This window comes from Protopterus annectens, chromosome 6.part0, assembly GCF_019279795.1.
Source record: "Protopterus annectens isolate FY-2018-M chromosome 6.part0, PAN1.0, whole genome shotgun sequence".
Lineage (NCBI taxonomy): Eukaryota > Metazoa > Chordata > Ceratodontiformes > Protopteridae > Protopterus > Protopterus annectens.
Genome location: NC_056737.1, coordinates 233,228,440 through 233,242,065, shown reverse-complemented (window position 1 = coordinate 233,242,065; position 13,626 = coordinate 233,228,440). Strand labels below are relative to the sequence as shown.

Genomic DNA, 13,626 nt, shown 5'->3' with positions numbered 1-13,626 from the left:
TGTTGTCTTGTTTGACCAACCTTGAGGTATGTTTGTTTTTGATCAAGATCAAAACACCTCCACCTTTAATCCTAGGCTATGCAGTAGCTGGTCTAATTGTGTGGAAGGCATTGTATTCTTGCACTGCCAGAGTGCTCTCTGTAGCTTTAAAACCATGTCTCAGTAACTGCTCAGATGTCTGCATTTTCCAAGGTGGAATGGGGCTTCAGTTTCTTGTTTAGGCTCCTGGCATTAAACCACAACACCTTTAGATTCCCCTGGGTTGATTTTGCTAACTTGGAAGGTTTGTCAGTTTGGCATTGCCTAAAAAAAGGCACTGAGGGAGAGGACAATGCTTTAACCAATATTTGAAAGCCTAGTAGAGACAGGTACAGGCTACCCTTGGCAAAGCAATGTGGTATGCTGACTATATCCTCTATGCTGACAAATACCATCATACTTTGAATGACACCAGAAGATAAGCCACTTATTAAAGTCAATCATCATCTGTCTGTACAGTGGCATCATCGTTGGTGAACACAGAACACTGTGCAATGCTAGGCTCATACCAGCCTGGGTCTTAGTCTAAGAGCTCCATAATGTCTCTCTTCATATAGTCCAAGGAGGTAGGCATTAGTTAATTTACACCCACATGGACTATGACTGAGTCATACTGTTCGTTACCAGAGGTGCAGTGACCTGAGTATGAGTGACTTGGCAGATCTTGGCCCCTGATAAGCAACTGACCGTAACTTTCTCCCTGTTCAGCCTAATGAACGGGGCATCCCTATGTCTCACAAAAGAGCATTGGGTAGTGTTTCAGCTGGCCTTATGGGCTTTGTAGTTTTGGCACCATGTGGTCTTGTCTGATAACATGGAGTATAAACTTAAGTGTAATACATACAGCACTAGGGAGGGTAGGCTTGGAGGGAGCACAATTTGAATCCAACCCAATTTGAGTGAAACCATCTGTCTTGGTTCTGTGTGTACCCAGTGACATCAAGGGGAGTCTATTAACTGTTAAAAAATGTTAATTCTCTCAAACAGAGCAACCACAATTCCTCTAATAGAAATATTTAAAAAAATGTACTGCTTAAAACCACCTCTATCACTCGCTGTGTTTCAGTGCTCCTTCACTGGTACTTTATTCAGCATCTCTAACAATGTCTTCCTAAAATGTCTGAATACTCATTTGCACCTTCAGATGGCCTAATGCCATGGTTTGTAGAAGTGCAATTTGAAACCCAAGACAATTACAGACACTGTAATATAAGAATCTTCTAAAGTAAACTACGCATGGTGAGTCAGTTGGCGATTACAGAAAGTTACCACTAATCACACACAGTACTCCTAATAACTGAAGGCATCTAACTAATTCAAATAAACTAGTAACACAAAGACTTTCAAAGGCTCCAAACATATGGTCAGACATTTATTAGAAATATTTACTCCGAAGCCACCTTTTAAACATATATTTTAAAGTTCACCAACATTCTATTACCACACCATTTGTGGGAAAATGGTGGGTCATCATAAACCCAGAAAAAGGAATACGAAAGTTACACACTTACAGTAACAACAGCTCTATTGGCAGTTTCAGCTCAGTCAACTATAAGAGTGGAAGGACTTAGCCTGGCCATAACAACGTTTCTAGGCTAACTCTGCCCAGCCTTTTACCCATAAACCTCTGCACCTCTGTACTTCTCTCCAAATACATTACAGCCTGGGTAAGGTGGAAAATGCAAAACAGGAATAAATGAACTCAAGAGGCCTGCTCCCCAGCAATTCAGCATCTGTCAGACTCCTAGACCGAGAAAGTACCGAGAATGGTACTCATGAAACTGACAGCACACACCCATTGTTAAGATAAATATGCCATTTTCATATCGGTTGTTAGGAAGTTTCATCACCTTCGTCTCTAGGACAGAATGGCAAACTTATCTTCTTGGTGGTTCCTCTTCAAGGAATATCTCAAATGATGTCAGCTCTGAATGTGGCTTTGCCCTGGACGCTACAACCATTTTAAAAGCCTTAGTTGAGATGTACTCCAACTCAGAGATTTCTTCTGGGCTACTTAGCTTTAGTTATGATGAACTCTAACATCTTCCTAACACTTCAAATCATCAGAGACAAAAGGGAGAGAATCATCCTCCTGGTCATCAACCAAGTCTGGCATTGGGGAAACAGGAAAAAAATGTCTGGCAATGAAGCAGACTACTAATGTTACAGTGGAAGGCCCTGGCAAAGGAGCGGAGGTGGAAACCTGACTGACTGAAAAAATGATCAGACTAGAAATGGTTCAAGATAAAAGTTGATTTGACCTGTTCTAAATATAGCTGGAATGACAAAAAGCAGAAATTTCACCAAAACCTCAGAATTTTAACTGTCAGTAACCTAGGACCATTCTGCAAATCATTAACTTCAATAAATGGCAGAAAAGATAGAGAGGGGTACTTAGGAATACAGATCATGGGCAAAGGAGAGGAGTTATGGTAACCTGGGAAATTTTGTGATCCAAGATAATTGCATCTTGTCAATCTTAGTCTTACAGGTGATGCAGACAAGATTCACAATGACAGAGCTTTACTACAACATAAAAGCTCTGTACTTAACTTTTTTGACAGTAGTTGTGAGTACGGGTTTCAACTGTCAGCAAAAGAACTCTATAAATAATGAATTTATGCAGCTTTCATGCAAGCTGTTCACTGAAAGAATCCAATCATCCAATCCCATTTATCCTGCTAACAAGTAAGCAAGCAAAAGCAAGAATACAGAGCAACATGTACAGGAAAGGTTTGTCTAATTCAGAGAACATGTCCAGTTCATCTTTGTTTGGTGACCACAGAAACTTATGGAGACCGCTGGATATCCACACATTATGGCCTTTCTTCATTATTTTAAGAATATTATTAAAATGTTAAGTGCTAAACACTTCCGTGCCTTTAGTCTGATAAAGACCGTAACTTAACTTGGAAATGCATACAGAAATAAATAAGAAAGCAATAAATTAGACTGGCCACCCTGAGTTTACAAGAACAAGCACCTTACCGGTTCTGAGATGTCCCTGACCACCTGCCGTTGTTTCAGGTTGGTCTCACCATCCAGGTTAGCAGTTTCAATGTGGCACAATCCATCTGGATCGCTAGAGTGAAGTAGAAGAATGTCAGCAGGTATGATTTCGTTACACCTCAGCTTCACAAAATCACCAACTCGGACTTCCTTCCAGTACCTTTCTAGATATTTCTTTTCATTCCTGCCAGGAAAGATATGCAAGTCAGCAAACATACATACATCATCATTTTTAATGAGAACTTAATTTAACCTTTAGCTATGACTAAATCATCATTTTCAGAGCATTTGGTACCAGTTCAGAAAATGTAACCCACACATCATTTTAGTGCACTGGGATCTGAACAGAAAAAGGCAGAAAAGTAAAAGAAATAATGAAAGTAGAATGGAATTGAAAAAGATAGAGGAAAATAAAGAGAAGGGTGAACCATAAACTATGAGTAAACACAAGCTTGTCAAAAGAAATAAAAATAATAAAGTAAAAATGTTCATAATAATTCAGACAGTGATAGAGGTACAGTGGACATAAAAAGTTTACACACCCGTATTAAAATGACAGTTTTTTGTGATATAAAAAAATGAGACCACAATAAATCATTTCAAAACTTTCTCCACCTTTAATGTGACCTATAACCTGTACAATTCAATTGAAAAAAAAATCAAATCTGTTAGGGGAAAAAATATAAAAAATAAAAAACATACAATAAGCTGGTTGCACAAGTGTGCACACCCTTAAACCCTTAAACTAATACTTTGTTGAAACATCCTTTGATTTAAATATAGCATTCAGTATTATTGGGTACATACCTGCCATCAATTAAAGAGACTCTGATTAACCCCAAATAAAGTCCTAGTAGGATTTTCTTGACATTTACTCAGTTGCCTGCTACAGCAAAAGCCATGGTTCGCAGACAGCATCAAGGGGATCTCATTGTTGAAAGGCATCAGTTAGGAGAAGGGTACAAAAAAAGTTCCACAGCATTGGATATACCATGGAACACAGTGAAGACAGTCATCAAAAAGTGGAGAAAATATGGGACAACAGTGACGTTGCAAAGAACTGGACGTCCCTCCAAAATTGATGAAAAGACTAGATGAAAACTGGTCAGGGAGGCTGCCAAGAGACCTACAGCAGCACTGAAGGAGCTGCAGGAATTTCTGGCAAGTACTGGTTGTGTACTACATGTGACAACAATCTCTCATATTCTCTTTATGTCTGGGCTATGGTGTAGGGTTGCAAGATGAAAGCCTTTTCTTACACAGAAAAACATCCAGGCCCAGCTAAAATTTGCAAAACAATACATCAAGTTTCCCAAAAGCATGTGGGAAAATGTGTTATGGTCTGATGAGACCAAGGTTGAACTTTCTGGCCACAATTCCAAAAGGTACATTTGGCGCAAAAACAACACTTCGCAACACCACCCTCACGGTGAAGCATGGTGTAGCATGGTGGTGGCATTATCATGATTTGGGGTTGCTTTTCTTCAGCTGGAACTGGGGCTTTAGTCAAGGTGAAGGGAATTATGAACATTCCAAACACCAGTCACTTTTGGCCCAAAACCTTCAGGCATCTGCTAGAAAGCTGAAGATCAAGAGAAATTTCACCTTTCAGTGCAACAATGACCCCAAGCATTCATCCAAATCCACAAAAGAATGGATTCACCAGAAGAAAATTAAAGTTTTGGAATGGCCTAGCCAAAGCCCAGACCTAAACCCAAAAGAAAATCTGTGGGGTGACCTGAAGAGGGCTGTGCACAAGAGATGCCCTCACAATCTGACAGATTTGGAGTGTTTTTGCAAAGAAGAGTGGGCAAATATTGCCAATTCAAGATGTGCCATGCTGATAGACTCCTACTCAAGATGACTGAATGCTGCAATTAAATCAAAAGGTGCTTCAACAAAGTATTAGTTTAAGGGTGTGCACACTTATGCAACCAGCTTATTGTAGTTTTTTTTTTAATTTTTTAATCTAACAGATTAGTTTGTTTTTCAATTGAATTATACAGGTCATATTAAAGGTAGGAAAAGTTTTGAAATGATTAATTGTGGTCAAATTTTTTTATAACACAAAAAACTGGCATTTTAACAGGGGTGTATAAACTTTTTATATCCACTGTAGTTCTACAGCAGCCCTGGAGGTATAACAATTATTTGCATTGATCAACTTCCTGACAGTCCTCCCCCCATTTGTACTGTGATAATTCCTCATACAGCAGCACAAGTACATGGAAAACATCACATTTCATTGGTCATAAAGCACTACATAAATGAAAGCTATTTACTTACCATAACAGTAGGTTTTGCATACAGAATTCTGTCATCAACCTTTGGGACTCAAGCATCATGTATGTACAGCTTGACAGATAATACTTTCCCCAGGCTACATTGATACCATACCTCTCAACCTCTTGATGCAAGAAATACAAACAAAGCCTAAATAACGGGGGACAAAGGCCCAAAAATAGGAACTGATTTCAAATATTGCCCTAACAAATGTAGAAAGTTGCTAGAAAGTACAGTTGTGTACACTTACCATAAATGTAGATGTTCGAGTGTATTCATTGCTGCAGTCGTAACCATTGGGTTATCCATACTGTGGTAGCCCTCAGTCGGTCCGAATTCTAGAGTCAAGGTTTTGTGAGTTGGCTGCTGTCACTTGCTGGGTGATGTCAGATCATCCAAGCTATAAAGGAGAGCAGGCAATGCCATTACCTCAGTTTTTCTTGCCTTAACCAACCAAAGAAGTCTAATGTTAATCATTATTAGTAGCCCTGGGGTCAGAGACCACCACAGAAATATGCGTCTCTGTAAGGAAAGAAGATATCAAGGGGGAAGGAGAGAGGGAAAGCATTACTGCAGCAGTGAATACACTAAAACATCTACAGTTATGGTAAGTGTACACAACTGTACTATGTTCTTCATGTTTCACTGCTGCAGTCCTAATCATTGGGAAGATTCCCAAAGTTGAGAAGGGTGGAAGGTTAATAGAAACTTAAGATTGGGTGAGCATGCCCTACAGAACTGCAGAGGCTAACCGAGCCGTAGCTTTTGAGAATAGGTTCAGATGGTAATTTTTGGTTAAGGTGTGGACTGAAGTCCATGTGGCAGCTTCCAGGATGTCCTTGGTGGGCACCCCTCTAAGAAATGCTGTGGAAGTAGAGGTTGCCCTAGTGGAATGTGTTCTGATTGTCCTAGGGAGTGGTTTTCCATACAAGGAGTAGCAAAAGTGGATGCAGTGTGCTATCCATTTGGAAATGGTCTGCTTGGGTATTAGTTTCTCCTGTGCCCCTGTTTTAAAGCTGACCAAAAGCTGGTCAGTTTTCCTGAATGTCTTTGTATGATCCAGATAAAATCTGCATTGCCTGTGCACATCCAAAGAATGCAGTATCCTTTGTCCCTTGTTCTGAGGGTTAGGGAAGAAAGTGGTCAGATGGATGGCCTGGTTGAGGGTAACATCTCTAACCACCTATGGCATGAAGGAGGGATTGGTTCTCAGGTAGACCCTGTCTGCATGGAAGATAATAAATTGCTCAATGGCCATTAAGGCTTGAAGCTCTGACACTCTCCTGGCTGAAGTAATAGCCAGGAGAAAGGCAGTCTTCCAAGAGGGGTACTTTAGTTCTGAGGATGCTGCAGGCTCAAAGGGAGGCAGAGTAAGCTTTTCTAAAACATAGTTCATGTCCCAGGCTGGGGTGGGCTGTCTTCTGGGAGGCCAGATATTAGAAGCTCCTTTAAGGAATTATTTGATGAGAGTGGGAGAAAAATGTCTGTTCTGTATCAAAGTGTGCCGAGATGGCAGAGGCATGAATCTTTATGCAGGTGAAGGAGATACCCTTATTAAGAAGCTCAGCAAGATAATCTAGAATAAGAGGAATGGAGGGCAGATGTATGTCTGCCCCTTGGACTGGCTCCAGGAATATAACCTTTTCCATTCTCCAGCATAAGATTGTCTGGTGCTGGGCCTTCTGGCTTCTGTGATGATGTCAAGAACTTGCTTGCTTAGCATAGATTCCTTGTTGGTTTTGGTAAAATAAGCCATGCTGAGAGCTTGAGTGTCTGAAGGTTTGGGTGCAGCATTGTCCCCCTTCCCTCCTGGGTTAGCAGGTAAGGTATCAGAAGTAGCTGCCAGGGGGACTGGTGAGTTAGGCTGTGCAGCAGTGGGTACCAATGCTGTCTGGGCCAATCTTGAGCAATGAGTATTGTTCTTGGTTTTTCCTACCTTATCTTGATTAATACTTTTGGAATGAGAGGTAGAGGTGGGAATGCATACACAAAGAGGGTATTCCAAGGGAAGGTCAGGGCATCGACCTTCCAGGCCAGGTGACGGTACTCCCTGGTGCAGAATGTTTGTACGTGATGATTTAAATGGGAGGCAAAGAGGTCCACCTGGGAGTGGGTCCCCCACGTGTGGGTAATTTGCAGAAAAATGTCTCTGTGGATCTGCCATTCATGTGGGTCCAGCAGGTTTCTGCTTAGGTGGTCTGCCAGGGTGTTGCTGATGCCCGGTAGATATTGGGCTATAAGCTGTAGTCCCATGGATGAGGCTGCTAGCCACCGGTTCATGGCTAGTCTGCAGAGGGGGTAAGATTGAGTCCCTCCCAGTTTGTTGATGTACCACATGACTGTTGTTGTCTGTTTTTATGAGAAGAACCCCTGGTTTGAGGTAGGGCTTGAAGGATGCCAGAGAGTTTTGTACTGCTATCATTTCCTTTTGGCTGATGGGCAAGGGTAGTATTTGTGCATCCCAGAGACCTTGGGTGCATATGCCTTCTAGGTGGGTGCCTCAGGCTATGTCCGAAGCATCTGTAGTTATGGTCTGGTCTGATGGACGGAGGGTGAATGGAACTCCCTTGTTCACAGCACAGGCCTGGGCCCACCAGAGGAATTCTGATCTTTTTCAAGGGATCACAGGCAGGGAGGTGTCCAGATGTTGCAAGTGTTGACACCACTGAATTTTCCTCATGTGTAGTCTGGCCAGAGGTACCAGGAGGATGCATGAGGCCATGTACCCTAGAGCTTGCAGGAACTTCTTGGCAGAAAGCTGGGTTTGGGAGGCCAGATTAGTGCAGTACTTTGGTAGGAAACTTTGTTTTTCTGGGAAAAGAAAGACCATTTGCTGTTCTGTGTCCTTTAAGGCTTCCAGAAATATGATTTTTTTTTCCTGGTAGGTGTCTGTTTTGATTTCCTTTTGTTGATAGTGAACCCCAGAGAGGAGAGTTGGGTTTTTACAAATGAGAGGTGCTGCAGCAGCAGTTCCTTGCAGTCTGCCTGGATGAGACAGTCGTCCAGGTAAAGGTAAATCTGTACATTGTTTTGCCTGCAAAAGGGAATGGCAGGAGCTAGACATTTGGTGAATACCCTGGGAGCAGTAGATAACCCAAAGGGTAAAGCAGAGAAGTGAAAGTGTAGTGATCCTGCTCTGAAGCACAGGAATTTTCTGCATGATTCCCTTATTGGGATGTGCAGGTAAGCATCCTTTAGGTCTAAGGTGACCATCCAAGCTCTGATTGGCAGCATTGGTAGAAGCTGTTGTAAGGTAAGCATTTTGAATTTTGGGATTACCAGGAAGGTATTGAGAAAGGATAGGTCCAGGATGGGATGCCAAGTCCCCTCTTTCCTGGGAACAAGGAATAGTCTGGAATAGAATTATTTTGCAACTTGTTCTGAAAGTACTGGTTCAACTGCCCCTAGGAATATTAGGTTTTGCATTTGTTTTATTGCTTCTGCCCACTGGCTTGTGGGGTAGGTCTGGGTACCCTCTTGGAGGTGGTAGTTCTTGGAAATTGAATTTGTACCCCGGAGCAATGATTTTTAAGACCCACTGATCTTTTGTTATCGAGTTCTAATTTTCTCTGCATAGAGATAGCCTTCCTCCTAGCTTTTGGTGTGGTGGAGGCAGGCAGAGATGGGAAAGGTAGTCACTGAGAGTTTTTCCATACAGGGTTGCTATTGAATTCCCTGCTCTAGTGTTTGGGGGGGGGGGGGGCACTGTTTAGTTCTTTGCTGGCCCTGAGTTTGAATCCTAATGGGTCTGTGCCTACGGGTTTTGCCTTGTGCCTGCCTGTTTGGTGTAGGAAAGGACCAGTGTTGAGAGGTAAAATTTCTGCTGAACCTAGGAGGTTGTACTTGAAGAAAATCTTTAACAGCCTGCATGGATTTTGCTTTGTCTTCCATCTTTTTAAGTACCTCTTCAGTTTTCTGTCTAAATAAGCAGTCTTTGTCAAGAGATGCATCCATGATTTTAGCTTTGACATGATCAGGGAGAGGTTGTTCCTTCAGTCATGCATGTCTTCTGATAACAGATCCTGTCACTGCTGTCTTGCTAGAAACTTCTAGGGCATCAAATCTACAGTGCAAGGAGAAGAATGCAGTAATTCTATATTTTTATTGTTGGCAAAATCTGGAAAAGCAGAAATTTTCTGTTTCCAAAGTTCCAAAGTGTGCTGTTGATATTTTAACATATGGAACTGATTATAGTAAAAGTTGGAGAGGTATATACTTTTTTACCCCATCTGTCCGGGGCTCTGGATTCTTTGTCTGAGGGAGTAGGATTCTTTCTAGAGGTAGCCTTAACTCCCTTAGGTCCCTGAGTCATAACCTCTGGATCTGCTATAGGATTTCTGTAGAGGAATTTATGAGAGTCAGGTACCTTGTAGTACCTGTTAGGTTTTCTGGGGGCAGGTGGAAGGGTGTCAGGGGTAAGGCTGGATTCTTGGTTAACATCACCTACCAGCTCCAAGATGGGTGGGATGGCCAGAGGCCTGTGCTGGGATAGGTCCAGAAACTCTCTTAGTCTTTTCTTGAATTGAGGGAAATCATTAGATTCCCATTGTAAGTGTTCCCTGAAGGTGTGGAGGGTTTCTCCAAAGGAAAAGTCCTCCAGAGGTGACATAGAAGGAATAGATTCTTCTGCATCTGAGTCTTCATAGTAAGAGGATTTTCCTCTTCAAAAACAGAGGAGTCAGATCCCTCTGAGTCTAAATCATATTGGATGTCTGGAGAAGGTTCCCTTTTCCTTTTGGCTGGAGAGGCCTGATTATCCCGGATGAAAGTGATGAGATCCTCTGCCATTTTAAGCATTCTAGTTTGAGGAGGGGGAAGAGTAGTGGAATGGAGACTTTTTGCTGTTTTCTTTGTTGTAACTCTAAGTCTGGCCTGAACAGTATCCCTTGGTACTGTCGGTGTGTTAGTCGGAAGAGAGGGCGAAGGCCTTGAAGGGAATTCTGAAGTGTGAGAGGTATCTTCGGAAGCTGGTGTCTGTGTAGTGGCTCCGGACCCAACCAAGGCAAACAGCACCAAAGGCTTGTTAGATGATGCAGTCATCTGTGGCATACAGGACTCCAAAAAGGTCTCAGTAGAGGCCTGCAAAGTAATCGAGTTAGGCATCAGGGGCTGCAAAAGCGCCTCATTGAATTCCGAAGAATTGACGACCCTTTTAGTGGTGGTTTTGTCGAAAGGCTTGGCCTTATGTGGTCTGTTTCTATCCTTATCTTTACGTTTTTTCAGAAGATCTGCAGGTTGCTGACTGACAGATGCCATATCGGTAATTGGAGATGGAAGATGAAAATAACTGGCTACAAACAGAGCTCTACGATGAATAGTTCAAGCATTAAAGAGGGCACAGAACCGACAGTGAGGTACATCGTGATCTGGGCCTAAGCAAGTAACACAGTAAGAATGGAAGTCTCAATGTGGTATTTGCTTTCCACAGGTGAGACAGTTACTGACTTTTTTGGACATCTGTTAGTGCAAGAAAAAGGAAGGATCCCCAACGGGGTACTTAGCTTTAGACGTTTTCAGCTGAAGTTCGAAATCTGGAGACAGCTGACCGGCACCGTTGCAAATTGCTTTTGCTATGGGCTCCACGGCAAGAAAGATTGAAGTAATGGCGTCACCTGCTCTCCTTTTTAGCTCGGACGACCTGATGTCACCCAGCAAGCAACAGCAGCTGACGCACAAAACCTTGACTCTGGTATTCGGAACGACTGAAGGCTACCTCAGCATGGATAACCCAATGGTTAGGACTGCATCAGTAAAACATGAAGAACATCAACAGAATAAGTGCATGCATTTTCTTAAAGCTATGAAGTCTGAAACTCAAATGAATGTCATTATTTACTGACTTCTATCCTCACTGATTTGTCATCAAACCACAGATTATTGGGGGAAATTTGTCATTAAACCACAGATTTTTTGGGAAACAGACTAAAAATATGAGGTGAAAATCTGGACAGTTGAGAGGTATGATTGGTGTTTTCCTCTTACCATGATAACCTTACAACTCAAACACTCTCTAGTTTCTAAGTTCAACTGAAAATAATGGCTATATTTAGGCAGCAGGCCTTCTCCTACCCACACAAGTGTCCAGTGGAGTAGACACATGGTTGCCTAACACCAGCAGACCATGTAGATTTAGTAACAACCTTTTGGAAATTAGAGACTCTATACTGTAAGTCCTGAAACTAAAAATTGTGAGCCTTTTAAAATAATAGCAAGTTGTTAAGCTTGCTGTTCCACATTAAAAGCACTTTTTGTAGGGAGTCAAAGTGCCCTCCGCACCTCCACATCTGCCAGTACTTATTTATACTAACTTTGAGATTGCTGTACCTTGGAGGATAAGGAATATTCAGAGATGCAGCAATTTCATTTTTAGCGTACATTATCAAGTAACTGCATCTAAAATCTCACAGGGCTAAGGATCGCACTTGCAGTTCTCAAACATAAATGGGAACTCATATCTAGCATTATTGTAAGTACATGACATTTGCATCTGTCTAAGGAGAATTCAGCTTTTGCTAGTCTTTAGGACATAGTTCATAGCTTATTCTCCTGGGTGGCTGGTCTGTGGAAATGATCTATAGATCATTATAGCCCCAAATAAATACTTATACCTGGAGACAATTCCAGCTTTTAGTGTCTATTTTTTATATTTACTTTTTTGGTTTAGTGTTAGTGGTGCCACAGGTAGCGCACACACCTTTGGTGCTGAAAGATCAGAAGGCTGTGGGCTTTTTTTCTCCCTCCAAGTATATGGATTAATTTCCGGTAAGATGCAAAGAGGGTGCTGTACTCCTGAGTGTGCCATCTTTCAGATGAGACATGCAACCCATTTGCCTGAGTTAGTGGTAGCTCAGCTGGATGTAAAAGATCCCACTGCAACTATCAAAAAGAGTATGGAAGGGTCCCCAGTGTCATGGACAAATTTCCCCATGTAGTATAAATACCACCTTGAGTCTTCCCTGGAAAGAGGTCACTATCCTAATGTGACTAATCTGGTCAAGAAAGGATAAATAAACAAACCTTGAAAAGCTGCTCAAAGAATACAAAGTTGTGGCTACACAGATGCTGTCTTAGAAAGCCTTAACAAGAAAGACCACTGAAGTAAGCATTGCACTGGTGGAGTGAACTATAGGCAACCTGAGTGACTTCCCAATCTTCTGATAGAAAAAGGGAATACAGTTTGACAACCAGCAAGCTGAACAGAGCATAGTTACGTCTCTGCCATGGTTTTTGGTAGGTAAGGAAAACAAACAAATGTCTATCCTTCCTAGAATCTTTCATGCTGTTCATGCTTGTGAATGTCCAACATACAGAAAGAATTCTAAGGTTTAACTCCATTGTAATATTTGTCCTAAATGGCAGGTTGTTGATGCAAAATGTGTACATTTCAGAAATCCCTTATGGAAGACATCACAGTTGCACCAACAATGGGAGAGCTATTGGACACTTCCTTCTCAATCTTATGACTATGAGCAACTGCATGGATTACATTCTTATGCATTGCAATGGCAAATTAATGTATTCCAACATCGACAAGTAACAAGGTTTTCCAAGTCAAAAACAAAATCTGCAGACAATTCCAGTTCAAACTGAGGAAAGCAGAGTTCCTCCATTGCAAAGAAGCTCTCATAGGGGGAACAGGCCTTCTTGACTATAGGACACAGGCAAAAGGTGGCCCCTAGGAAGGTTTTACAGACTTTAAGAGATGTTAAAGAAAACAGCATGGATGTTGCATATGGGAGACAAATGTACCTTAAATAATGAATAGCTTAGCCTCAAGTCAAAAATATCTAAAATAATAGAGAGCCTTAGAAACAGGGCTGGAAACGGATCAATGTTGTACCAAGTAGTCTACACTGAGAATGTACCCAGATACATTTTCTGAATGAACAACTTATAAAAAGATGACGCAGTATCCACACAACCCTGTGTGAACATCTGTGGTGCACAGCTACTAATGGAAATGGATCGACCAAATTATCAGGTTTAGATCTTGATGGGGGAGGTGCGTCCTCCCGGAAAGGTAAATGAAAAGAGGCTACACCCAAAATCTCTCACACTGGAACAATATTTAAAAGAGTCATTACAACCCCATTAAAATGATCTTAGCCATGTGGGCCTTTCTTTCTATATGAAGTTTTTCATCAGAAAAAAAAAAGTGAGAAAAAGCAGGTCAGCCCAGGGTTAGCACATTCTGGATTTGTCATCTGGTTGAAGGCATGAGGAAAAAAAAAATGTCTGACACCTGGTGCTTGGCAGGGACTCCTGTGTTAGAAGTCATGGTTTCCCTAACTACAC

General features: G+C 41.8%; 1 protein-coding gene across 1 annotated transcript in view; it reads right to left on the bottom strand.

Annotated features, from left to right (window-relative positions):
- ATP10A (ATPase phospholipid transporting 10A (putative)) overlaps positions 1-13,626 on the bottom strand; it is a 1,517,068-nt gene that overhangs the window by 1,199,506 nt on the left and 303,936 nt on the right. The window contains exon 2 of the mRNA XM_044073977.1: positions 3,028-3,232. Coding sequence (XP_043929912.1) covers positions 3,028-3,232 — 205 coding nt within the window. The remainder of the gene's footprint in view (positions 1-3,027; positions 3,233-13,626) is intronic.